Genomic DNA, 26,568 nt, shown 5'->3' with positions numbered 1-26,568 from the left:
CTTTGCTCTCCTTGCACCAGCTACAGATAGATTTTCGTTTCCTGTTTCATCGTTCTGTGTGCTTGCAAATAACGCACTCGCGTGCACCCTTGGCTTTAGTACTTGTAGGTGGTACGTAGCCAAGCTTGTAAAGCATAAGGTAGTATTGAAACGACTATAGGAAAAGGTCAATTTGTAAGGTAGTCTTGAAAAGATCGCTTTGTAATGTCCCACACAGGAAGAGATTCAGCTAGCCTCAAAGAGTGTCCATCAGTCAGGAAGAGATTCAGGTATTCTTGAAAATATCAATGAACAACACCACCATGGAAGCCGCTAACACTGTTCATCTATGCTACTTGTATCAGATGCATCATCACTGAACGCAGAAAACGATTCATCTATGTATCATCTATATAAATTCGAGATGGCAAGGGTGGGGCTCAGAGCTACAACTGGATACGCTCGCTGTAGCATCCTCATAGGTGCTGTATCACTGGCATCCGACCGTTGTGTTAAGCCCTTATTGCACCTAGCTTCACCAATGTTATGACCCTTATGTTCTTCAAACAATAGGGTCTGAATTGCACCAACTGAGCACAGTCTTTCAACACCGTGTGGGACAGGTGTTCGAGAGCCAGAGGCACGTGTGCCACAAATGGTTGCTCACGCAGTACTAACCCAGCCAGCAGCCCTTGTCTTTCATATTCGTTATAGCAAAAGGTTTGTTCAGTGTTTGTTGGGTAGGCTGCTCCATTATGACAATCTTTCTTTGTTTCAAATGTGTTCCATTTGTTTTGTATTTGTCACTTACGTCTCAATAATGGAGCAGCCTACCCGACAAACACTGAACGAACCTTTATGGCATTTGTCCACTTTTCAAATTGTTTCAACAGTTCTTTTATTTTTCGTTTTTTTTTATTTAAGAAACATGGAGCAGCCAACCTGTAGACCACCGAACGAACCTTTTTGACATTTGTACTGGTTTTCAAAATTCTTCATTTTTTTATTATTTACATTTTTTGTATGTAAGAAACATGGAGCAGCCTACCTGCCGACCACCGAACGAACCTTTTGCTATAAGACAAATGAAAAATAAATATTGAACACATTTGAAGAAAGGAAAATATCATAATGGTTTATTCAGTGTATGTAAGATAGGCTTCTCCATTATTGAGACGTAAATGACAAATACAAAACAAATGGAACACATTTGAAACAAAGAAAGATTGTTATAATGGAGCAGCCTACCTGCCGAACACCGAACGAACCTTTTTGACATTTGTTGTATATCAGACATTTCATTTCTTTTTTCCTACAAAAACATCAATGCTTTGCAACATCTCAGCAGTCACCCTTTTATATCCCAGCATCATTAGCATCTTTAAACAAGAACAACATAATTTATGTGCATCGTCGGAGGCGTCTAAGAATGTGCAAGAAGCAGCGCGACCCCACCATGTGGTGTTGACGTTACTCAAACCAGCATTCGCCATACGGGACGATTTGACGCCGATCGGGCCGTTCGTTACCCAAAATGTTCGTCTTTTGGGGCGATCGTTATGCGAGGTACCACTGTATATTTATAATATTACAAATGTTTATTTGTTCAAGTTTGTGTGGGGATACTTATCGCCTTGTGGAGAAAATATGGTCCTCTTGGGACCGACTAGTTGACCGTTGGTTGTCCCAGGTCGGGGGCAGGATGCCACCGGTTGCCAGTTACTTGATTTATACACTGATTATTTGCCTGTAATATCCTAAGGGAATTTCTGCTTTCTTCCGGCTTGCAATGTTATTCACTTACTCTATTACTAGTTCCTAGATCCACTTTCCCATATTATATTGCCAGTATATTATCACTGAGGGAGTATACTGTTACTGCGGGACGTCCTCTACACTGTGTAGGCCTCGTGGCTGTGGTGTAAACAGCCTAGTGTGATGCCTCCTCCACAACTTTACATTTATACTTTTTCTATGTACAATTCTCTAACACTATCCACTAATTTATATGTTGTGTTACACGTTCCACTTCACTGTTCAACGTATCACTGCTCGCTATATTTGATATATATCGCTTATGCCTGTACACATGAGCCTGGTGGCACTGGCTCACCACGTGGTCCCACGTTTATTCTGTATTTAACTCAAAGTTCCATTGTTAATTTCTTTATTCAACTTTCCTACAGGTCACTATGCACTTGGTGATCACTGTGGGCCGTAATCCATGGTTGTAATCCTAAAAGAGCCCGGTTTATTCCAGTGTTTTCACGGGGCGCGATGACAACACGTCCGTCCTCTCCCCAGCGAACTACGAGTCAGCCATCGCTAGTGGTGCGCTCGAACGCAATGCATACTAGAGGCAGTAGGCATTGTATGTACCGTTACCTGAACAAAATCCGGAACTCTAAGGAGAAATACGTCCAGAGGCACGCGCCCCGCAGAAGACGAGGAGAAGTACAGAGGGGGAGGAGAAGGCACCACTCCGAGCCATCCCACACCCAGAAGCAGAGGAAAGAACGAAGTGACACCCTCATATATAAAATCCAGAACACCCCCCAGCATCCAGAAGGCTACGACTGGAGAAGACTGGACAAGAAGCCGGAGAAAACCGCGAGAAACGATGTGGAACACACGAGCATACCGCCCATAAACAAAACGCACACCATGGTCCCAGCGCGCGAGGTATGAAAAAGGTGTGGCTCATACACCAGGCGGACACACATATCGTACATACACATAACATACAGACACAGCTTATACACACATCGTACAAACACCAGGAAGGCGTACGTAACGAAGACGAGGAACGTCGAAACTGGAAGTAGATACGACGCGAAAACAAAACAAGGCGAAACCGAAGCGAAAGAAGATAGAGGACAGAAGGTAACCAACGAGGCCGACAAAAGGCCAGAGGGAAACCACATAGGAAGTCAACAGACGTTCCAATAATATTGAAAGGTACAAAGAGACGCGCGAACCAACGAGAACCAGGACAAGCGAGCACAAATGCATGAAGGTACATATAGACAAAAATATACCCCTGATCAAGGGACACGCAGGGACCCCAATACGAAGGGAACAGTATTGCAACGTAAGCGTGAAAAGGGTAAGGAAAAGGGGCAAAACACACCCCCAGGAACGACGGGACCGACGAACCTAAAGAGACACGGAACCGAACCCAGGGAGGGGTATACCCGAAATCAACATGAACACAGAGGGGGAAGGAACAACCCCACTCTGAGGAACTGCCAGCCCCTCACCAAAGGTACAAAGACCCAAGAGGGGAAAACAGGGCCAAGGCCCCCCAGGCAAACCCTCCCCAACCCCGGGAACCTGTATGGCAAGACCCAGGGCCGAGCTGCACCCCCAAAGCCCCGGCCTGACAAGGAAAAGCCGGGGCAGCCGTACAAACACTAAGGAAGGGAGCTCACTGGTCAGACCCATACGGCACAGTTGGAGGATCCAACTCGAATGCCTCCACCACCACCCCGAAAGAGGAAAAGCCACCCAAGACTACCCGAGTCTCAACCCAACCAGACTCCGCTCCAACCTCGAAACCCGCCTATGGTTCAGAGCCGGAAGCAAGAAAGAAAGTGTGCAGAACAGAAGGGAAAGGACGAGGAGCGGAAGGATAAAGAGTCGAAGCAACCCCCACCCTCAAGTCCGAACCCCAACAACCAAAACGGGGCAGCCTCAGGGCATCCGGGGCTGCAAACAACCAAGAGCGTTGCAGCAACCTACACCTAGCAAGCAACGCCACAGCTGCCTGCACCCGATTATCATGACCAGTGGCCTGGGTGAATGAGAGCACGTACCGACAACACCCGTCGTATGACTCCAGGTCATAAGAAACAATGACCCATCAGGCAGCATGGTGGAGGCACAACCGGTGAGTGTCACCCTGAGACAAGGGGACAGAGCAACTGTCAAACTCGCAGGACGCAAGGGGGGACTCCGGGGACACACCCATAGGACCACGGAGCCCCCGTGGGGCTTCCCAGGGCCCTTAGCCTTGGGTACCCAAGGCAAGGCTGTATCCAAGCCTTAGCCTTGGGTACAGCGTGTGGGTACAGTGTGTACCCACACGCTGTACCTTCCCTTAGCGTGTGGGTACACGCTAAGGAAAGCCCAGGCAGGGTACCGCGAACCGGTGCCCAAGTCTACCAAACAAACTTCTAAAAGCTGAACCTCCGGGACGTGACCACTCACGGGGGCCAAGCGGGGAATATCACCAACAGAAAACATCTAAATAAAAACACCTAGAACAGTAAAGGGGAACCATAAAGGCAGACCCCCCACCAGGCAAAAACAAAAACAAAAGAAAACCCCGCAAGACGACTACGTACCCAGGCGGAACAGAACCGGCCACTGTTGTTGGTGAAAACTAGCTGTGTGGTACCCCGCGCCCTGACCAGTGACGAAAACTACCACCTACCCAGAGACAAACTAGGGCAACAAAACCCCAGCTGAATCCAAGGGCGGCCCAGTACCGAGCAGTAAAGGACACAGCGGAGGTAGATCCCAAGGTGACTTGTGGAAGGTGGCCCCAAGCCCCAAGGGCAGTACTTACAGGGCACCTAGGGAAGAGAGCCCTAGGTGCTTGCAGCCTGAGTACCGTGGAATCTCACTCCTGGCTCACAACCCACCGATAGAGAGAGTCCACACCACATGGAACAGAACTGAAACAAAAACTGTAGCCAGAGGCACTCGACCGCCCAGTAATTCCATCAGAAAAGAACTGCCACTTGGAACGCCGGCGCGGAGGATCTGGGGCTCCCCCTTCCCCCTCCCGGGGAGAGGGGGGGTGTGCACAGATGGTGGCACGGCGATGTGATGACATCATGCTAGTTTGATAATTATGTTTGGGGAGTTCTGTCTACTTGTTCAGCTTTCGATAGCAATATTTTCACCAGAATAGGGGTTTGTTTTGGGGTGCCTACCTTTCTGGGTGCCTATCCCGGTCGATGGCAGACATAGAATGCTCCCAACCACAAGGGGGTTTCTATAGGCCATTACTCCTCGTGCCTTTCTGAGGGGGCCAGGTTCTGGCTTTTGGTCCCTGGTAGGCAAGAACTCCTAGCACTTTGATGCCAGAAAGTTATACATATCCATTCAGCCTGGATAGCTCTGGGGAGCCGATGGGGGAGCCGATGGGGCTCCCCCCACCCCCAGAAAACACAGCATTAAATGTAATGAAATGTCTCTTTCTGGTTAGGACTCTGAGTTAGCTCCACATCTATGAGTCCCATCAGCCTTAGAAGTCCTTTAATAGCCTACTAGAGACCAGAGCTAGAACCTAGTCTCGCTCACAGCGGTGCAGAGAGTAGGGAATTGTTATGATCGCAACACCAGGGAAGCATCCACCAGGTAAACAATGCAAAACAAACAATTGCAAAGCTCAGAGAGAAAAAGAAACAAGCAGCAAATGACTACAAATGATCCACTCATAAGTAATAGTGGCTTAAACACCCTAGTTAAAACTGATGGCCAAAAGGTGGCAGCACCACTCACAGGCAGCAGTACAACTAGGAACTGCTGGCTCAGCATGTCTACATTCCTCAGTACAGAGCCTAAGACAACAAACTGATGCACCTGGTGAAGGGAAGGGCTACCGAGGCCCAAACAGAAAAAGGTTTTTCATTATATTCAATGCTGGTTTTCTGGATGGGCTAAAGGATGGTTCCCTTGAAGCTAATTAACCACGGAGAAGAAGAATCAGGATTTAACAGGATGGAGAAGAGTGATTGCATACACCCTTGAAGAGGAGAGACCCGGACAGGAAACCTGACCCAAAGCAACACATAAGCCCAACAGGGACCAGGAACACTGACCAGGTATCAAGCCATCAGGTCCCTGTTAAACCTCAAAAAAACTCCAAACCCAGGTAGCAGCCAAAGACATGTTAGAAAATGCTGCAGTCAGACAATCATTTATATTGTTGCACACTAACAGCCCCATTCCAAAGCTGGAGAAACTGCTGACCCAGAGAGCATGCAAAGATCTTTTACCACTAGAATCCACTCAATAAAACATCTAAATTATTGGGCCCACCTAAAAATTTGTAATCTGTATTCCCTAGAGTGTAAACGGAAGATACATAATAATTTACAATATTGGAATATAATTATATTGGAAAATATTAGAAGGACTGGTTCAAAATCTGCACACAGAAATAACACCACATGAGACCAGAAGGCATGGCAGGATGTGCAAAATAGCCCAGCTGAAAAACAGAGGTGCAGTAAGCATGCTGAGAGAGAACTCGCTCAATATCAAAGGCCCAAGACTTTCCAATACTCTCTCCCTATACATGCGAGGCATAACTGACTGGCCACTCTCTAGCAGTGTTCAAAAGAGAACTCGACAAGCACCTTCAAAGGATACTTGATCAACCAGGCTGCATAGCAGCCGCATTGAACAGTCTGGTTGATAAGACCAGCAACCAGAAGGTTGCTGGTCTTAGCTGATCATTGATCCTCAAAAATCTCAGGGACATTAATCCTCGAAATCTCAAACAGGTAGTCAACAGGTAAGAAACATGCATAGTCATGGAAAACTAAAACTTTTCATTTTGATCCTGAGCAATCAAGTTATCACAAACAAATCATGGACACAGCCAAACTGCAGGCACAGATGAACTCTCGGAGCAACTCCAGGTACTGACATATTTGAAAAGTTCCTGACATTTTATAGTTTTAGTTTTATCCAACAATGTAAGAGCTATATTTTCCCCCTACAAATGGATGACCAAGAACTAATGACCATAACATCATTACGATAAATTCTTAATAATAATTTTACTTAAGCATACTGTACAGTACCGTATTCTATTCCTATAACAAGGGGCAATAAACTAAACTATTACCCAAAATATATTCTGTATACTGTATATTTAGTTGACAGATGCATTAATACAGTACCCAGTACATCTTTCTTTGAACCACTGTGGAAGAATGTCGTATAAACATATTTACCTCAGGCAAATCACTAGGGCACAAGAAGCGCAGCTTGAGCTCTGCCAGGGAACAAAGCGGCAGACCATCCTGCTTACAGCTACCATCCTCCACCAATCCCCTTCAATGAAGAAATGCATAAATTTTGCAAACTCAAAGCACAATTCAAAGAGAAACATCTAACATTACAGCCTAATGGGAAAAACCAGCATTGAATGTAATGAAATGCCATTTACTGGGCGAGACCCGGAGGCTCCCTGGAGCTACCCAGGCTGACATGCTAATGTCAGACTTTGGCATCAGTCATGTGTATGAAGTTCTGTGGGCCTACCAGGGACCACGAGCCAGAACCTGGCCCCTTCAGAAGAGGCACGAGCAATGGCCTATAGAAACCCCCATGTGGTTGGAAGCATTCCATGTCTGCCATCAACCGGGTCAGGTACCCAGAAAGGTAAACATCCTAAAACAAATCCCTATTCTGGTGAAAATTGTGACGAAAAGCCGAACAAGTGGATAGAACTCCCCAAACAGAAACAGGCAAACAAGTATGATGTCACATGTCGCCGCGCCACTGTCTGCGCAGCTCCCCCGTCCACGGTAGAGGGAAGGGGGAGCCCCAGACCCCCACGCCCGCAATCCACCTCAGTTCTGAGGCTGGATATCAAAACATGCGAAAAACCGTCGACCTGGTGAAGGGAGGGTTTCCAGGAAGCCTTTGGGTCTTACCCAGAAAATGACATTTCATTACATTCAATGCTGGTTTTCTGGGGGGAGCCCTGTCAGCTCCCCCCGGAGCTACCTACCCAAAGACGAAGACAAGTGGGACCAAACCCGGGAGGCTGAAGACGCACATACCCCAACGCGAAGCGGAGACAAAACTGCAACTGCCAACCCAAGGCCCAAGAATATCAACAAAGGAACGCAGAGCCAACCAAAGAACGACTTGGGCACGGGGACAGACAGCAGGCTGGCAGGACCAAACCACCCCCATGGACGACCCGAGAGAACCACACCCTGGAACAGGGAAGAGGGGAACCCGGAACATCCCAAAGCGTGACCCTGGTCACAGCAGCCGTGGCACGCCAAGCATGGCGAAGTGCCGCAACCGAACACAACACACGATGCACCCCCGGCCAGACCAACCAAGCATCAAACAACCCAAGGACCTCTCCAGAAAGCAGCTGTTCCAGTTGTCGCCAGAAAAGAAGGAGACGGCTGCAAGCGAACAAACCTATCAGGAGAACCAAAAGAGCCAAAACCCAGGCACCAGAGAAGGGTATGAAGCACTCAAACCTGACCCCCAGAGGCTGAGGCCAATGCCAACAAGAAAAAGAGCATAGGAAAGCAACTCAGAACTGAAGCGGCCACAACAAACCAATAAAAGAGCACGCAATCCAAGAACCAGGACGGCTCAAGCGGTGCAAGAGCAGGTCGGAGGTGAACCACGCCAGAGACGGCTTGCGAAGCGGTGCAGAGGCAACTCCAAAACCGAAGCAACTCGGAGTGGCTCGCCAGCACCACACGAGACAAGGCAACAGTATGTGGCAAATTGACAGCCCTGAACCTCCACAAGAGAAGGACCAGACCAAGCCAAGAAAACATAACAAACCGAGGAAGGGACAGAAAGAAAAAGGAAGGACCGCCAAAGAAAACCCACACCGTCGCCAAGATGAAGCACATAGGTGGGACACCATCAACGAAGCCACCTGACCACCAACAGATGGTGAGATACCCGAGGCAGAACCAAACCAGCCCCGCCATGGACCGATTGAGCATGGGAAGAGGCGGAGCCACAGGAAAACCTCGGGTGTGACTACCGAGCAAGCAGAGCCGGAACCCAAGCCGGCAAGGAATGAGGAAGAACGTCTGCCGTACAGAAAACTTCCCAATGCTAGCGAGCTCGCCAGGAGATCGGAGACACTGGTTCCAATGCAAGACTCGTGAGAAGTGACACCACGAGATCCGGAATTTGCCAACTGGCAGGGTAAGCTAGGAAACAAGGAACCCAAACCAAACATAGGGGCAATGCAAAAACAGAGAACTGAACATGGACAAAGTCCAACCTAGCAGTAGGAGAGCCAAGAAGCACATACTAAATAAACCACACAACAATGTGCAACGAGAGGGGCGAAATAACATTAGAACCATTACATCCCATGACACTTAGTTATCATAACACAAACAAGTGTAAACTAGTGTGTTCAGGTCTTCTCGCAGACATCAAGCCCTGATGAGTAACCTACACGCAAAAGAATCTAACTACCCCACACATATTACCCTGCAGGTCAAATGACCTGAATTGCATACAGTATAACAAGCCATATGAACTAGAAATAACAGCCCCAGCACCAGCAGCTAGGGACAAGAGTGTAGAAGGAAGATGAGGAACAAGGAAGACAGGCAGCAATGGGAACGAAAGGGACAGGACCAACAACACACAGAGGCCATGTCAATGTCAGGTGATTGACAGTCGAGAGGCAGGACTGAAGAGCCAAAGCTCAACCCCCCGCAAGCACAACTAAGTGAGGACAACGAGGCGAGTACAGAGAATCGAATGGATATGGAAGGGCTAAGCCAGGCACTGCAAGAGGGTCAAGGAATAAGCGACCAAAATAAGACCACGAAAGACATGGCCATGCCCCACCGTGTAACAAATAACACAGTGTTAGTTTAATTCATGTACCATGCACCCCACACCCATCCAGTAGGTGGCAGTGGAAACGGCCACAGAGGCACACAATAGGCTCAGGGACTGAACCCCACATGTCACTGAGCCAAGCAAGTTATAATCTCAATGAGCCAGTTACAAAATTCACTATAAGTCATCACAGATGAACAAAGAAGGCCACAGGAAGAAAAAGGCAAGGGGCCAAACAAAACACCCCAACCAATCCCCAACATGCACCCAAAAACCACGAACCAGCACCTGGCCGAAAGAGATGTCCGACCGCATAAACTCACCTGCAGAGCGTAGGCACGAACGTGTCACAGCACATCGTAGCCGAGAATATTCCGGAAGCATTGCTAGTTGAATAAGGCCAGAGCCGCAAAAGAAGAGTAGGGTAGAGGCGTATGTGGCGCCCCACACCCATATGTAGAGAAAACGAAGCGTCCTCCCCATATTGGTAATCCAGAACACCCCCAGCATCTACAGGGCACAGACTGGAGAGATGAGAGGAGGGAGAGAGGCAAAGCACCCGAGAGAAAAAGGACGCGGATTACCAGCACTTGTGTACACTGTCTATAACAAAAACTCCCACGGCGCATGTGCAGGACGCAGGAGGTCCGAGCCGCACAACCCCGTCCGGCGGGGATGGCGCCAACTAGGAGTACTGAAGGAAAATTGCCTAGAAAGAGCACGGTGAGAAGATATAACTCTAATGACAAAAGAATGAGACAGTATCAAAAACCAAGAAGAAGCAAGAAGCACGGAAGAGGACCAATGAGTCCAAAAAAGGACTGGAGTTAAGCCTCACCGGAAGACAACAGACGTTCCAATAATATGGGAAGAATCGAAGACCATCCCAAACCCTCGAGATCTGACAGAAGCAAGCACAAAATCACAAAGGCACAGTCGCATCCAAGACCAAAAGTCATGCCGAACCCCAATAAGAGGGGGGAACATAACCCCGACAAGACAGAGAAGTCCCGTCCCAGAGAAAAGGGGGGGTAGAAATGGAGAAGAGGACCCACCGATAGGACGGAACCGAACAGACCAGAAGGGATAAGGATCCAAACCCGCGGAGGGGCCGACTCCTAACAACTCGTACACATAGGGGGGGAAAGGAAAAAACCCCACTCCTCATAACCTTCGAATCCCCCAACCCCAAACCCACAGATGGTAAGGATCCGGATGCAGGAAGGAAGGAGTGAGGGGGGGGGGGGGAACCAGACGAAATCACAACAGGGAAAAAACAAGGGGGCGCAGAAGGAAACAAAACCGAAGCACCAACACCCCCAAGCCCTGTGACAACAACCCCAATAGGACAGCCTTGGGGCTTTCGGGGAGCAAACAACCTAGTGTGTTGCAACCACCTGAACCCAACGTGCAACACCCGTGCTGCCTGCACCCCGCACAGTCAGCATAAGACTGGGTAGCCAAGCCACAAACAATCAACGAAACTCGCAGGACTCCTGGTCGAAGGTGCCACCGACCTCACAGGCAGCAGACTGAGGCAAAAACATTGAGACACCCTGAGACAAGGGGACAAAACAACCCTCGAACTTGCACAAAGCGAGGAAGGACTCAGGGGTCCCATCCATCAGACCCCACGCACCCCCTTGGGGATTCCCAAGGTCCTGAGACGGAACTCACGCTCAGGGAAGCCCAGGCAGGGTACTGCTAACCGGCGCCTAAGTCTACCAAACAACTTTCTAAGAACTGAATCCCGGGACGTGTACACTCACGGAGACCAAGCAGAGGGAACCACCAGAAGAAGAAGAGTACTCAGTACACAGGGGAAGCAAGAACCAAGGCAAACCCCCCCCCCCCCCACCAGGCAGGCAAACAAAAAGAAAAAGAAAACCCTGCAAGAGGACAGCGTACCCAGGCGGAACAGAGCCGGCCGCTATGATTGGTGAAAACAAGCTGCTCGGTACCCTGCGCCTCTACCAGTGCAAACTGCCCCCTACCCCTAAGGCGAATAAGGGAGACAGAACATCCAAGCACAAAAAGGGCGGCTGAAAACGAAGCAGTAAACGGGCTAGCAGAGGCAGAACCCAAGGAACTTGTGGAACGTGGCCCCAAGCCCCAAGGGCAGCACTTACTGGTCACCTAGGGAAGGGAGCCCTAGGCACATGCAGCCTGAATACTGAAAAATCACTCCAGGCTCATGCACCACCTAGAAGACGGACACCACACACAAAGCACAGTGCTGAAACAACCACTGGAGCCAGAGCACACGATTGTTGCCTATAACATCAGCCTCAGAACTGAGAGGTAGATTGCCGGCGCAGGGGGTCTGGGGCTCCCCCTTCCCTCTACCGGGGAGGGGGGAGCTGCGCAGACAGCGGCGCGGCAACATGTGACATCATACTCGTTTGCTCGTTTCTGCTTGGAGAGTTCTATCCACTTGTTCGGCTTTTCGTCGCAATTTTCACCAGAATAGGGGTTTGTTTTGGGACACTTACCTTTCTGGGTGCCTGACCCGGTCGATGGCAGACATAGAATGTCCAACCACACGGGGGTTTCTATAGGCCATTGCTCCTCGTGCCTCTTCTGAGGGGGGAGGGGGGGGCAGGTTCTGGCTCGTGGTCCCTGGTAGGCCCACAGAACTCCATACACATGACTGATGCCAAAGTATGACATTAGCATATCAGCCTGGATAGTTCCAGGGAGCCGACAGGGCTCCCCCAAGAAAAGAGATTTTTGCTCCATATTTCCATTATATTTTCAGGTTTAAATGTAATCACTGAAAGTGATGATAAATAATCATTAATAATGATGACAAAAATTCAGTAGGAGCCAATTGGAAGATTCAAACCAGCACACTTGGTACTCCCAAGCACATGTCCTAAACTTCTACACCATGATTTCGTAAAAAATAATGCAACCTGGGATTCAACTGAAACCTCTAGGTGGTCCTGAGGCTTCCACTAAGCCCAATCAGGGTTTCACACATTGTTCCCATGCACTCTGGCTGTGGTTACATTGTGCATTTAAAGACAAGTGTTGAAGGTAAAACTTCTGGACCAGAGCTAGAGTGTGTGTGTGGGGGGGGGGGGGGGGGGGAGGCAATGTGTGAAAACCTGATTGGGCTGATTAGTGGATTAGTGGAAGCTTCAAGAACCTTAGAGGATTCAATTGAGTCCCAAGTTGTATTACTTGTACCACACTGTGATGTAGAGGCCTAGGGCGTGTGCTTGGGCAGCGCGGCCTCATAATCAAAGGCCCAAAATCCATTCCATGCACCTGCCAAACCCCTTGTTTATCAATGAAAAACAGTTTACACACAACTCACAACTGATAATGTCTGAACACTTCCAAAACAAGTGACTGTTTCAAACAAGTGGCTGATGACTTTTGTTCGAACCACAATGCTGTAAATGCTTCACCCACATACAGTACTACAAATACAAATAATCACCAACAGAACCTAAACACCTAACCTAACCTAACCTAATCAATACCTAAAATATGCACAGTATGCTAATATAAAATAATATTAATTTATTTTTGAGAAAAATCATATTTTGAATGATCAGCATGTTAAAATTTATGAATGCATCTTTTGGGTTGACAGCTGGTTGGAATGGATTTGGTCTGAGGATGAGTTGGCTTGGGAGTACCAAGAGTATAGGGTTCAAATCCTTCCCATGGCTCCTAACTGATTTTCTCATTACAGTATTATTATTATTATTATTATTATTATTATTATTATTATTATTATTATTATTATTATTATTATTATTATTGTTGTACAAAGAAATTACATGAATGTGATGTATCAATGAGAAAATCAGTAGATGTCATGAGGAGGATTCGAGCCTGTGCACCGAGTACTGTTATGGTGGCCCAGTAATGTATCGGAAATAAAAAGGAAAGAAATGAATAATTAAGTAATGAGTGAGAGTTTGGGGTGAGGGAGATAAAAGAGGTAGACGTAAGGGGTATGGGAGTAGCGAGGAATGTGGTCAGGTGGAAAGGGAAAGTTTGAAAAGAAGCGGAGGGAGAGACTGAGAACACGAAGAGGAGTGGAAAGTAGAAGTAGAACGTAGAAAGATGTAGAAAGTAGATGAGTAGAAAGTAGTTGCCACCATGCATTCTGTTCAGTACATACAAGACAAGGAATGGAACAAGGAATGTTGTTAGCATGTATCAACTGGAATCATGTACTCCAGTTAATAGATAGAAGAATCTTTAAGTCTTTAGAATCTCGGCCGACCGGACAGCACGCTGGACATGTGATCCTGTGGTCCCGGGTTCGATCCCGGGCGCCGACGAGAAACAATGGGTAGAGTTTCTTTCACCCTATGCCTCTGTTACCTAGAAGTAAATAGGTACCTGGGAGTTAGTCAGCCGTCATGGGGTGCTTCCTGGGGGTGGAGGCCTGGTCGAGGACTGGGCCACGGGGACACTAAAGCCCCGAAATCAACTCAAGATAACCTCAAGATAACTCAAGATCTTCTTGAGGTTATCTTGAGATGATGATGAAGTCAATAAACTCAGAGATTATAAATTATATATTTAACATGATAAGTATCATAATTCAAGCAATTTAATTTAATCTTCACTATGTCAAGATTAATATACAATATGAGTCAGTACCCAAGACATTGAGACCAGTACGGCTGTTTGCCCCTAAAATCACACAACACCTTCAGCAGTTGGAAACACCAAATTTGTCACCTTACAGTTCAGCTGACCAAATGTCTGAGTCTGAGTCTAAGTTGGATAGAGAAGGGGTGGAGGGAGTTGACAGACAAAGTCTCCCTGTCTGGCCGACAGCCTGGTCTCAGCTGCAGTTCAATCATCCAGCCTCTCTGTCTGCTCTGTTCTCTACTGAACCTATGTTCTCGAATGTACAGTTCAAAGGATATTTATGGGGGAACCCCTGGAGCTAGCTCCGCCTACTAAGTAGATAGCCTCAGGCCATCTACCTACCACACCTAGACAGCGGCTTGTTTAATGAAAAGACACAACAAACTGTCTGCAGTTATCAGCTTAACAAAAGCAAGGTCAATTCACACGACTTGACCCCTGGTCAACTTGTGGTCATTAACACTATAGGCGTGACATTTTAATTACTACAGGCCGACCTTCAGGCCCAAAACAAAAAATGTAAATTTAACTCAACATGATAACTTTGACTACCCTTTATATATATCAAAATGCTCCATGCATCTCAGAGAACGCACGGGATGTAGAGGCTCTAATCTGGCTCTTACTGCTGGATTAGGGAAGATATAGAATGGGGTGTAACATCATTAAGGTATTTAGTTGAATTATATTTTATGTTACATACAACATGAGTCAGTCAGACAGGATTTGAGTGCCAAATCCTGTCTACCTGGCTGGCCTGCCAGACAGCCTGCCAGCCAGCCTGCCTGCCAGCCTGCAGGCACATCCTGCCAGCCAGCCTGCAGGGACATCCTGCCAGCCAGCCTGCAGGCACATCCTGCCAGCCAGCCTGCAGGCACATCCTGCCAGCCAGCCTGCAGGCACATCCTGCCAGCCAGCCTGCCTCCCTCCTTGCCATTATGCTGCTTGCTTGATGGGGTTCTGGGAGTTCTTCTACTCCCCAAGCCCGGCCCGAGGCCAGGCTCGACTTGTGAGAGTTTGGTCCACCAGGCACCTCTGCTCTTCACTGGTTCAATCTTGCATTTTCTTCCATATCGTTCACTCCATATCGTTCACACCTCTGCTCTTCACTGGTTCAATCTAGCATTTTCTTCCATATCGTTCACTCCAGTACGTTGTTATTTTACTGTGTAGATTTGGGACCTGGCCCTCCAATATTTTTTTAGTGTATATTATTTGGTATCTCTCTCGTCTCCTTTCTAAAGAGTACATTTGGAGAGCTTTGAGACGATCCCAATAATTTAGGTGTTTTATCTCATCTATGCGTGCCGTATATGTTCTCTGTATTCCCTCTATTTCTGCAATCTCTCCTGGTCAGAAGGGGGAAGTGAGTACTGAGCAGTACTCGAGATGGGACAATACAAGTGACTCGAAGAGTACAACCATTGTGATGGGATCCCTGGATTTGAAAGTTCTCGTAATCCATCCGATCATTTTTCTGGCTGACGCGATATTTGCTTGGTTATGCTCCCTAAACGTTAGGTCGTCGGACATCATTATTCCCAAATCCTTGACATGCTGTTTTTCTACTATGGGAAGATTCGATTGTGTTTTGTACCCTGTATTATGTTTCAGATCCTCATTTTTGCCGTACCTGAGTACAGGTACCTGAAATTTATCACTGTTAAACATCATGTTATTTTCTGCTGCCCAATCAAAAACTTTGTTGACATCTGCTTGTAGTTTTTCAATGTCTTCAGCAGAGGTAATTTTCATGCTGATTTTTGTGTCATATGCAAAGGACGACACAAAGCTGTGACGTGTATTTTTGTCTATATCAGATATGAGAATAAGGAACAGTAGTGGTGCAAGGACTGTACCTTGAGGTACAGAGCTTTTAACATCGCTTGAACTCGATTTTATCTGATTGACTGTTAAACTTTGTGTTCTATTCGACAGGAAATTTAGTATCCAGCGTCCTACTTTTCCAGTTATTCCCATTGACCTCATTTTGTGAGCTATCACCCCATGGTCACATTTGTTGAATGCCTTTGCAAAGTCTGTGTATACAACATCTGCATTTTGCTTTTCTTCTAGGGTTTCTGTGATTTTGTCATAGTGGTTGAGTAATTGTGACAGACAGGATCTTCCCGCTCTAAATCCATGTTGTCCTGGATTGTGCAATTCATTATTTTCCATAAAACTAGAAATTTGATTCCTAATCACTCTTTCAAACACTTTTATTATGTGTGATGTTAGTACAACTGGCCTATAATTTTTTGCCAAGGCTTTACTCCCCCCCTTGTGCAACGGAGCTATATCTGCAGATTTAAGTGTTGCTGGTATCTCCCCTGTATCCAGGCTCTTTTCTCCATATCACGCTGAGTGCTCTCGCTACTGGTACTGTACATTTCTTTATGAATATTGAATTCCATGAGTCAGGCCCAGGAGCTGAGTGCATAGGGATATTGTCAATTTCTCTTTCAAAGTCTTCCGAGTTTGTGGTAATATCCGTTATATTATCTGCAGCTTGAATGTCATTCATAAAGAAGGTGTCTGGGTCATCAACTTTCATGTTGTTTATTGGTGTGCTAAACATAGCCTCATACTGGCTTCTTAGAATTTCACTAATCTCTTTGTTGTCCTCTGGGTACGTACCTTCATTTGTAATTAACGGTCCAATACTGGTCGAGGTTTTGGATTTTGATTTGCTAACGGGTCGAGTGTGTTAGGCTTATCTTCGGGAGTGAGCCGGTCTCTCCCCCACCACCCCTACCACCGACAACCCCCCCCACCCCTACATCCCATACTCTCTCTCAAAGGTCACACGATTCAACCACGTGACTCCCTCCCTCCCTACCTCCCTGCTTGCCAGCCTGCCTCCCTTGCTGCCTGCCATCCAGCCTGCCTGTCAGCCAGCCAGCCAGCCAGCCAGCCAGCCAGCCAGCCAGCCAGCCAGCCAGCCAGCCAGCCAGCCAGCCAGCCAGCCAGCCAGCCAGCCAGCCAGCCTGCCAGCCAACCAACCAACCAGCCAGCCAGCCAGCCAGCCAGCCAGCCTGTATGTCTGTCTGTCTGCCTGCCTGCCTGCCTGCCTGCCTGCCTGCCTGCCTGCCTGCCTGCCTGCCTCCCTGCCTGCCTGCCTGCCAGTCAGCCAGCCAGCCAGCCAGCCTGCCTGCCTGCCTGCCTGCCTGCCTGCCTGCCTGCCTGCCAGCCAGCCAGCCAGCCAGCCTGTCTGTCTGTCTGTCTGTCTGTCAGCCTGCCTGCCAGCCTGCCTGCCAGCCTGCCAGCCAGCCAGCCAGCCAGCCAGCCTGCCTGCCAGCCTGCCAGCCTGCCAGCCTGCCAGCCAGCCTGCCTGCCTGCCAGCCTGCCTGCCAGCCTGCCAGCCAGCCAGCCAGCCAGCCAGCCAGCTAGCCAGCCAGCCAGCCAGCCAGCCAGCCAGCCAGCCTCCCTTTCCCTCCCTCCCTCCCTAATTCTCACTACTTCCCTCCCTTTCCCTCCCTCCCTCCCTAATTCTTACTACTTCCCTCCCTTTCCCTCCCTCCCTCCCTAATTCTTACTACTTCCCTCCCTTTCCCTCCCTCCCTCCCTCCCTCCCTAATTCTCACTTCCCTCCCTTTTCCTCCCTCCCTCCCTAATTCTCACTACTTCCCTCCCTTTTCCTCCCTCCCTCCCTAATTCTCACTACTTCCCTCCCTTCCTGCCTACCTTCTAGCATCTCACCCTACCTCCCCCTCCCTCCTAGCATCTCATCCTCCCTCCCATTCTGGCTAATTCTCCCCCTCTCTCATACTGCCTCCCACCTAAGCTCTCCCATCCATCCACCCACCAGTACTGACGCAATGCATGCATTTGGAGCCGACATGGTGCACAGATGTTTCTTGATTATGCAGATATGTAAAACAAAAGCACAGAATGAACATTCCAGCCTTATAACAATTCAAAATAATAGGAATAATAGGCCGTGAATCTGTGAAGTCACAGTGGGCAAACTGGACCATCTCCCACCCATCACCACAGGCCGGCGTGACGCTTGGCGGACCCCTTCCTACCTTAACTTCGTTTGGGTAGAATGACTCCCCAACCACAATCGGGAAACTGGAAGTTTCGATAACTAAAGTTCGGAAACCAAGTGGTGCTCTGTACCTTGGTTTTTAATTTAATTCATTCCCAGAGACAGCCCGTAAACCGAAAATTTGCACACCGAAACTAATTTTCCCATAAGAAATAATGTAAATTAAATTAGTCCTTTCCACACCCCCAAAAATATTAACTTCAAAATACATTTCATACATAATACACACAAATATTTTGTACTATAGTATGTACAAGTTAAAGCTTACCACTCTATCACATATGACTCTCGTTGGCGTATGGAAGACGGCGAGGAGGAAGGGGGGGGAGGGAGGAGGAGAGGTGTTACTGTTTGGAAGGGGAGTCCCCTTTCATTATAACATCAGGCAGTGATGACTGCTCTGGGGTATTCTCTCCTATGTTTTGCCTGCATACCACTAGGATCTGGTTATGACTCACTGCTTGTTTTTCTCACTAAGAACCTTTCCATAAAGACTTGTTTTTCCTCTATGGTCATCCCTACATGTGTTTTCATCGGCTGAACCTTACCACTGACTTTCTTGGAACCCCATGGCATGGTTTATACTAATTACTTTTATGTTTAGAAACCAAAAAAGCTGAAAAACAATGAAATTCTTTACAAAGAATTCAAGCGCAATCGTCACTAGGCGGGAGGCACTGGCAAACTGAAGCGTAGTCACCCATGCCACCAGGAACCACGAACTCGGTCGACTCATATGTGTATCAACAAACTGGCAAAGCGAGGCAAAGCTCATAAACCGATTCAAATTTTATGAAGAAACTGAGCTCGTAACCCAAAAAATACATAAAGAGGGACGTTCGACCACCAAGGTTCCACTGAAAAATTATTTTTACTTATATAATGTACATTTGAAACATGATACAATGGAGTAATTGTAGGTACATATGGTAATTTATATAAAGTCCTTATTATGAATAAGGGTTCAGGCATACATAAATAGGTCATTTATTCATAAGTTTAATGGGGAAACACTTAATATTAAACAAGCCAACATACATGAATTGTTTAAATAGTTTAACCACTGAACTGCGCCAACCGAGTATTCTCGGTCGGTGGGAAACTGCGCCAACCGAGAAAACTCTTTTTGATTTTTTCATACCCATTCTAAATGTGTGCGCAGTTGGTGGTGTACGAAATGGAGTCTTAGGACCTCCAGTGAGAGGCAGCTATCTTGGAAAAAATTCCCAGAATACCCTAGGGCTGCTGGCTGGATTAGTACTGAGTGAGCAACCATGGGTGGCGCACGCACCTCTGGCTCCCAAACACCTGTCCGACGCGGTGTTGGAAGATCGCGCGCTATCGGTGAAATTCAAACCTTATTGTTTGAAGAGCATAAGGGTCATAATATTGGTGAAGCTAGGCGCAATAAGGACCTAACACAAAGGTCGGATGCAAGTGATACAGCACCTATGTGGACGATACAGTGAGCGTATCCAGTTGTAGTTCTGAGCGCCACCCTTGCCCACCTATGCTATCTCCAATTTATATAGATGATACATAGATGAATCGTTTTCTGCGTTCAGTGATAATGCATCTGAAACATGTAGCATTGATTACAAACAACCTATAGGCATAGTAACTTAACACTTTCGCGCACCCGACAGTATCCTGTGTAACTTTCCCCTTGTGCACCATTCGTTTCGGGCCACCGCGCAGCGACACTTAAATGTTTATACTCTTTTCGGTCTGCTCACCTTAAATTTCCATATGTGTATTTAAGTTTGGTATCATTTTGTTCGCAAGAGAATGCTCTAGCGAAATATATCTATAAAAGTTCTCCAAAGTCAATGCGAGACCCGCACCAAATAAAAAACTATGGCGATCGTTAGCCATGAATGCCAAACTGCGATGAAATGTTCATGCTCTTTTCAGGTTTGTCAACCCCAGAATTGGTCTATGTCGTTAATTTTGGTAACACTGTAATCACAATAAAATTACCTACATGGACATATGAATATAAAGTACAAATCATGGGCGCGTCCCACCCACAAGACTGTGGGAAGTTGCCCAGGGGTTACCCGTTACCGCACGCCCAACTGCACATCGGCTACATAACTACTGAAAAGTTTATACTCTTTTCATGTTTTTGACCTTCATTTTCGATGTACGAGTTTTATTTTGGTATCAATGTGTTGCCAATGAAATGTTCTAGAGGAACATATGTATAACATGTCACCAAAGCTAACGTGATGCCGACACCAAATAAAAAACTAAGTCGTTTGTTAGCCATTCATGCCAAACAGCGCGCGAACATGTTGCTACTCTTTTCAGGTTTATCAGGTCCAAACTTGTTTGACATCGTTCTTTTTTGTATCACTGTGATCGCAATAAAATTTCCTACACAGACATATGCATATAAATTAGACAACATGGGCGCGCCTCACCCGCAACGACCCCTAAAGTCATCGAAGCCTTATCCATTAGAGCACACTCATTGCCACACCCGCTACACCCAATACACCAGACAAACATACAGTTTGCTAACAGAAGTTTTTGTGCAACATTGTTCATTGTGGTATCAAATTATTCGCAATAAAATGCTCTAAATAGAAAGACAAATATAAGCAATAACAACCACAATATATATACACAATACCAATAACAAAGTATAAAGACTAAAATCGGCAAAGTTACCTGTGAGCGCGCAAAATCTGTAAAATGTATATACTCGTTTCAGTTTTCTCACCTTATTTCTCGTGCTACATCATTCGTTTTGGTATCATTGTTTTCGCAATAGAATTCTCTATAGTGGTATATGCATATAAGGTCTAAAAGCCCGGAGTGAGTCCCACAGCAGAGCCTAAAGTTGGCCAAGTTACTCATTAACGAGCACCAATTGGCACACCTGCAGACTAATGTATATGTTCGTTCAGTTTGATAACATACATTTTCGTGCTACGTCCTTCAGTTTGGTATCAAATTGTTCGTGATAAAAAGGCGCATATTGTAAAATTAGTCCCATAACAATAGAACAATAGAATTTTAATATATATTTTAACTTTTTGGACACTTTTTGATGCTCATCACCACAAAATTATTTATATCTTTCCAGTGTTCTGACATCAATTTTTATGTTATGTCTTTCATTTTGGAATCAAATTGTGCACAGTCTGAAGGTGCTCATTTTGAAATCACTCCCAGATTGATTGGATAAAATTTAAATTTTTAACAAATATTTTAATGAGTGACAACGGACCTCGTCACCCGAGACGAATCGGAAGAAAAATGAGTGACGACGTTTGATGTTGCCAGAGTGCAAAAGTGTTAAAAGCAAGTCTGAAGTTGGAAAGCGATTAATATACTCCTCTCACAATGTTCTTTATGTGTTCCTCTGGCGACAGCTTACTATCCAAAACCACCTCTAGATCTCGTTCTTTATTAGAGTTCTGTAATTCCTGTCCACAATTTTTAAGTTGTGTGTGGTCTATTTTCTCCAATTCCACAATTCATAACATGGCATTTATTCACAAAGAATTCAATTTGCCACTTAACACTCCAAGCACTTATTTTATCTAGATCAACTTGTAGGGCATTACAATCATCTGCATCTCCTATCTTCCCCAGTATCTTAGCATCATCTGCAAACATGTTCATATAATTCGGTATTCCTTCTGGTAGATCGTTTATATAGACGATGAACATTACTGGTGCAAAAATTGAACCCTGTGGTAATCTGCTAGTAACATTCTTCCAGTCAGATACATTGTTTCTGATTGTTGCCCTCATCAGACATTTATAAAAAAATTTAATCTATGTCATAAGTCTCCCTGTCACTCCTCCAGCATGTTCCAATTTCCAGAACAGCCTCTTGTGTGGGACTATCAAAAGCCTTATTTAGGTCCAGATAGACAGTCAACCCAACCCCCTCTTTCCTGTAGTATATCTGTGGCTCTATCATAAAACCCAGGTAGATTTGTTACACAGGATCTTCCTGTTCAAAAATCATACTGTCTGTCCTGTCATTACTTTCTAGGTGTTCAACCCATTTGGCTTTAACTATTTTTTCTAGTGTTTTAACTACCACGCTTGTTAATGATAACGGACCTATAATTTAGAGGTTCCTCTCAACTACCATTTTTAAAGACTGATACAGGACTATGTTTGCCTTTTTCCATATCTCTGCTAAGATTCCTGTGCACAAGGATGTTTGAAATATGAATTGGAGTGGAACTGCTCACCTCGCTTGCACATTCTTGCAGCACCCAAGGTGAGACTCCATTAGGTCCAACCGCTTTATTTATTCCTAGCCCTTTTCCTTTATTTGAGTAATTTTTCCACTTCGGCTTGAGATACCTTTATGTATTCTATGGTGTACTCTGGAATTGGTATTGGGTCTGGCTCTCTAAAATCCTCCTTTTGTACAAACACACTTTGGAACTGAACATTTAGCATTTCACACATTTCTTTTTCATTCTTAGTAGTCCTGTTCCCCATTCCCAATCTCTGGATTTATGCTTTATATGCAACTTGCTTTTAATGAATTTATTGAAAAGGCCTGGATCTATTTTACATTTGTCCGCTATAACTTTCTCAAAGTTCATTTCTACATCCCTCCCCACTGCTGTATAATTATTTCTTGCTTGTTTGTAGTGCTGGTATGTGTGCGGGTTAGACCTCTTCCAATATTGAACCCATTTTCTTGTAGTTTTCCTCAGTGGCCCCCTCTCTCAATTTCTGTTGAACCAATCCTGTTTTCTGGTCCTGCATCTCTGTTTTGTAATGAATGATGGTGTGCCTTCATCGTATATTTCGCAAAATTTGTCATACATCTTATTAACTTCCTTGCCTAGCAACAAATCTGTCCAATTAAACTCATTAAAGAATTTTCCAAGTTCAGAGAGAAAGAAGGGATCGTTATAGGGAAGTCGAAGACGAGTGCAGAAATCGAAAGGACAAGATACGAGGACAGGTTTACGAAGAAGGAAAGATTGGCAAAGATGAAGACCAGAGCTAACAGAAGAAAAGTGGGAACCCAGTTCGATAGCGACCTGCAACGGGTCCGCCACAAGAGTACCACGGAGGTGAAGGACTGGTGAAACATCAGGAACGAACTTACCCGCTATCTTGCGGATACGCTTCCAGATCTGTGGCAGAGGAGTTTCGGACGTAATAGTGGAGACATAAGATGCCCAACATACACGTTTAGCCGTACGGATGGCCCTACGGGCCACCGCACTTGCCTTCCGAAAGAAAAGAAAAGAATCGGCCGTCTGCCAACTGCGGTGTCTCTTCCAGGCTGCACGCTTACAGCGGACAGCCCGAGCACAGTCTGCATTCCACCAGGGAATGCACTTCCGTGGATCCTGAGAGGAAGAGCGAGGAATAGAGCAGAGGGCAGCTTCGAAGACAGTGTCATGAAAAAGGAGGAGAGAGCGAGGGAGAGGCAGAAGGGAGAGGTCAGAGAGAGCAGCACTGAGGGTGTGAGTGGGTGAAGTATTTACAGCGTTGTGGTTTGAAAAAAATTTGTCAGTGAAGCACTTGTTCCGGAAGTGTTCGAACGTTAACAGTTGTGAGTCGTGTGTAAACCGTTTTTTTATTCATAAACAGGGGGTTTGGCGGAGGCATGGAATCACTTTTGGGTCTTTGTTTGGATGACAGGCTGCACATCTTCAACATTCACCAACAACAATGTAACACTTGACAAGTCCAGTTCCTACCCTCACAAGATGCTTCAGCCTCGCTACAGAGCAGACAGCCAGATTCTGGCTGCATAGAACTTCCACACTTTCATCCCGCACTCGAGCTTTTTGACTTCACCCTCATTCAGAGTGTCACGCTCTACACACTCACCCCGTATCCAATCTCTCTACCTCAGGCCTAACTCGGATCTCTGCCCTGCTCCGGGCATCATCTCAACTACTACAACACTTCACTATATCGCCAACAAATCAACTGCTGTAATCAAGACTATACTAAATATGTATAAAAAATATGACTAAACTCTGTGTCTTATCACTCAAAACACATACATGTAAAGGTTTAAACTAACATTACAGGTATTACTGTTAATAGAGTAATGCATACTGTATACAAAATTTATCATCACAAATTACTAAATATAATTGCCATTATAGGGGGGTCCAAGGCTATGTTATGAATTAGGTTTAATGGCAAAAATTGAAAAGCTGAGTTATTGCAATCCCAGCTAAGCACAATGCTGCAGGATGCTTTTTTTCAATGAAGAGCCAATATTAAAATTCAATCTTCTGTCGAAAAACTTAACAGCAAAATCTTTAAGTTTTGCCAGTATAAACATGTATAACATTTTATTAAATAATGAAGATTATAATAAATATAAATAAATAATAAATAAATAAATATGTTTATTCAGGTAAGGTACATACATACAAGTGATGTTACATTAATGGATCAATATATAGATAGAGCTAGTACATACAATGCCTAAAGCCACTATTATGCAATGCGTTTCGGGCAGGAAAAACATTAATATCTAGAACTTAATACTAATTGAGCATAAAGAATAAAATGTGTTGAGAACAAATACAAATAAAGATAAAAAAAAAAAAAAAAAAAAGGGGAACATGACTGAAAAGCAGCACAAATACAATAGGTTGACAAACAGTGTTCATTAAAAAAAAATAACAGACATGGGTTGACAATAGAGGGGTAAGGTAGGTTACAGGGAATTTATTAGATAGTGTTTAGTTTTTATCTTAAACTGATTGAGAGAGGTACAGTCTTTAACATGGTTGGGAAGGTCATTCCACATTCTGGGCCCCTTGATTTGTAGAGCATTTCTAGTTTGATTAAGTCGTACTCTAGGAATATCAAAACTGTATTTATTTCTGGTGTAGTGCTCATGGGTTCTGTTACAACCTTCTATGAAGCTTTTGAGATCAGGATTGGCATTATAGTTTAGCATTTTATATATGTATAATACACATGAGAGAATGTGCAGTGACTTAATGTCTAACATATTCAGAGATTTGAGTAGGGGTACCGAGTGATGTCTGGGGCCAGAGTTGGATATTGTCTTAATAGCAGCTTTGTGTTGAGTAATTAGAGGACGTAAGTGATTTTGGGTATTAGAGCCCCAAGCACAAATACCATAGTTGAGATATGGATAGATAAGGGAGTAATAGAGAGTCACCAGGGCAGGGCGTGGTACATAATATCTGATCTTAGAAAGGATGCCCACAGTTTTTGAAACTTTTTTTGATATATTTAGAATGTGTCCCTGGAAATTCAGCTTGTGGTCAATAAGTAGCAACTAGACTTTAATAAACTAGGTGGACACACCAACCTCCAGTACCTGACTGATTGATGAAGATTAAGCCACCCAAAAGGTGGCACGGGCATGAATAGCCCATAAGTGGAGGCCCTTTTGACCCATTACCAGTATCAATAGATGATACTGGAGTTCTGTGGAGGTGCGACTGCACCCTGCGGGACAGATGTCTCCCGTCGACCAAATGGATTGATTGATGAAGATTAAGCCACCCAAATGGTGGCACGGGCATGAATAGCCCGTAAGTGGAGGCCCTTCTGAGCCATTACCAGTATCAAGAGCTGATACTGGAGATCTGTGGAGGTGCGACTGCACCCTGCGTGACAGATGTCTCCCGTCCCAGTACCTGTTGACCAAGCCAGCGCTAGACTCGGTTGACACCCAAGGAGCCAAGTGGAAAATGCCAAGAACTGTCATGTGTGACCCCTGGTGATATGTGCATCTGGCGTGATATTAGTTCGGGATATTGTAAGCGGATCACCCGACGGTAATATTCCCACCAAATATGAACAAATCGCGAGGAGTGTCACAGTATCATATGATCTCTCTCTCTCTATTTCGTATTGTTCAAATCAGCTTTACGCATCTTTTAATGACCAGCGTGATCAAAACATCTCAGCTAGCGACTCAGAGGACTCACCTACTAGCGTGACTCATGGAGCTTCTCGCTATGAGAGGAAATTCATTTGGAGGAGCACCAACTCATTATGTTGGGTCGTGTTTACTATCATCAGCTGACTGCTGCCAGTGATACCAAAACCTTCTTAACTGCTGACCCAATAAAACAATGTTCTATGTGCTGATCTGTAAAATTAACACAATACATATGAAAAATATACGTGATTTTTGGCATCACACAGATGCCTATAATTATTTATTGATCCTGGAAGTATACTGATCACATCTGTAAGCCCACTGTGCTGGTAATAATTTTACGACATTCAAATACTGTACAATGAAGCGTTCGGATCATCTACACACAAACTCATATTTTTATATGGCTGGGAATACAGCAAAATAAGAAACAGCCAGT

The 26,568-nt window shown here is 45.6% G+C and overlaps 1 protein-coding gene across 3 annotated transcripts in view; it reads right to left on the bottom strand.

Annotated features, from left to right (window-relative positions):
- Positions 1 to 26,314, bottom strand: part of Naa60 (N-alpha-acetyltransferase 60) — a 103,623-nt gene extending 77,309 nt beyond the window's left edge. For all 3 annotated transcript variants that reach the window (XR_011222038.1, XM_045725933.2, XM_069300846.1), the window contains exons 1-2: positions 26,176 to 26,314; positions 6,954 to 7,053 (exon numbers count right to left, since the gene is read on the bottom strand). Coding sequence is in view for 2 of the 3 variants with exons in the window: in XM_045725933.2 (XP_045581889.1) it covers positions 6,954 to 7,053; positions 26,176 to 26,192 (117 nt within the window). In the remaining variant the exon portion in view is untranslated. The remainder of the gene's footprint in view (positions 1 to 6,953; positions 7,054 to 26,175) is intronic.
- Positions 26,315 to 26,568: the final 254 nt, after the last annotated feature.

The sequence above is a fragment of the Procambarus clarkii genome, chromosome 44 (assembly GCF_040958095.1).
Source record: "Procambarus clarkii isolate CNS0578487 chromosome 44, FALCON_Pclarkii_2.0, whole genome shotgun sequence".
Classification (NCBI taxonomy): domain Eukaryota; kingdom Metazoa; phylum Arthropoda; class Malacostraca; order Decapoda; family Cambaridae; genus Procambarus; species Procambarus clarkii.
The sequence above is the reverse complement of the archived record's forward strand: the minus strand, read 5'-3'. Positions and strand labels throughout refer to the sequence as shown.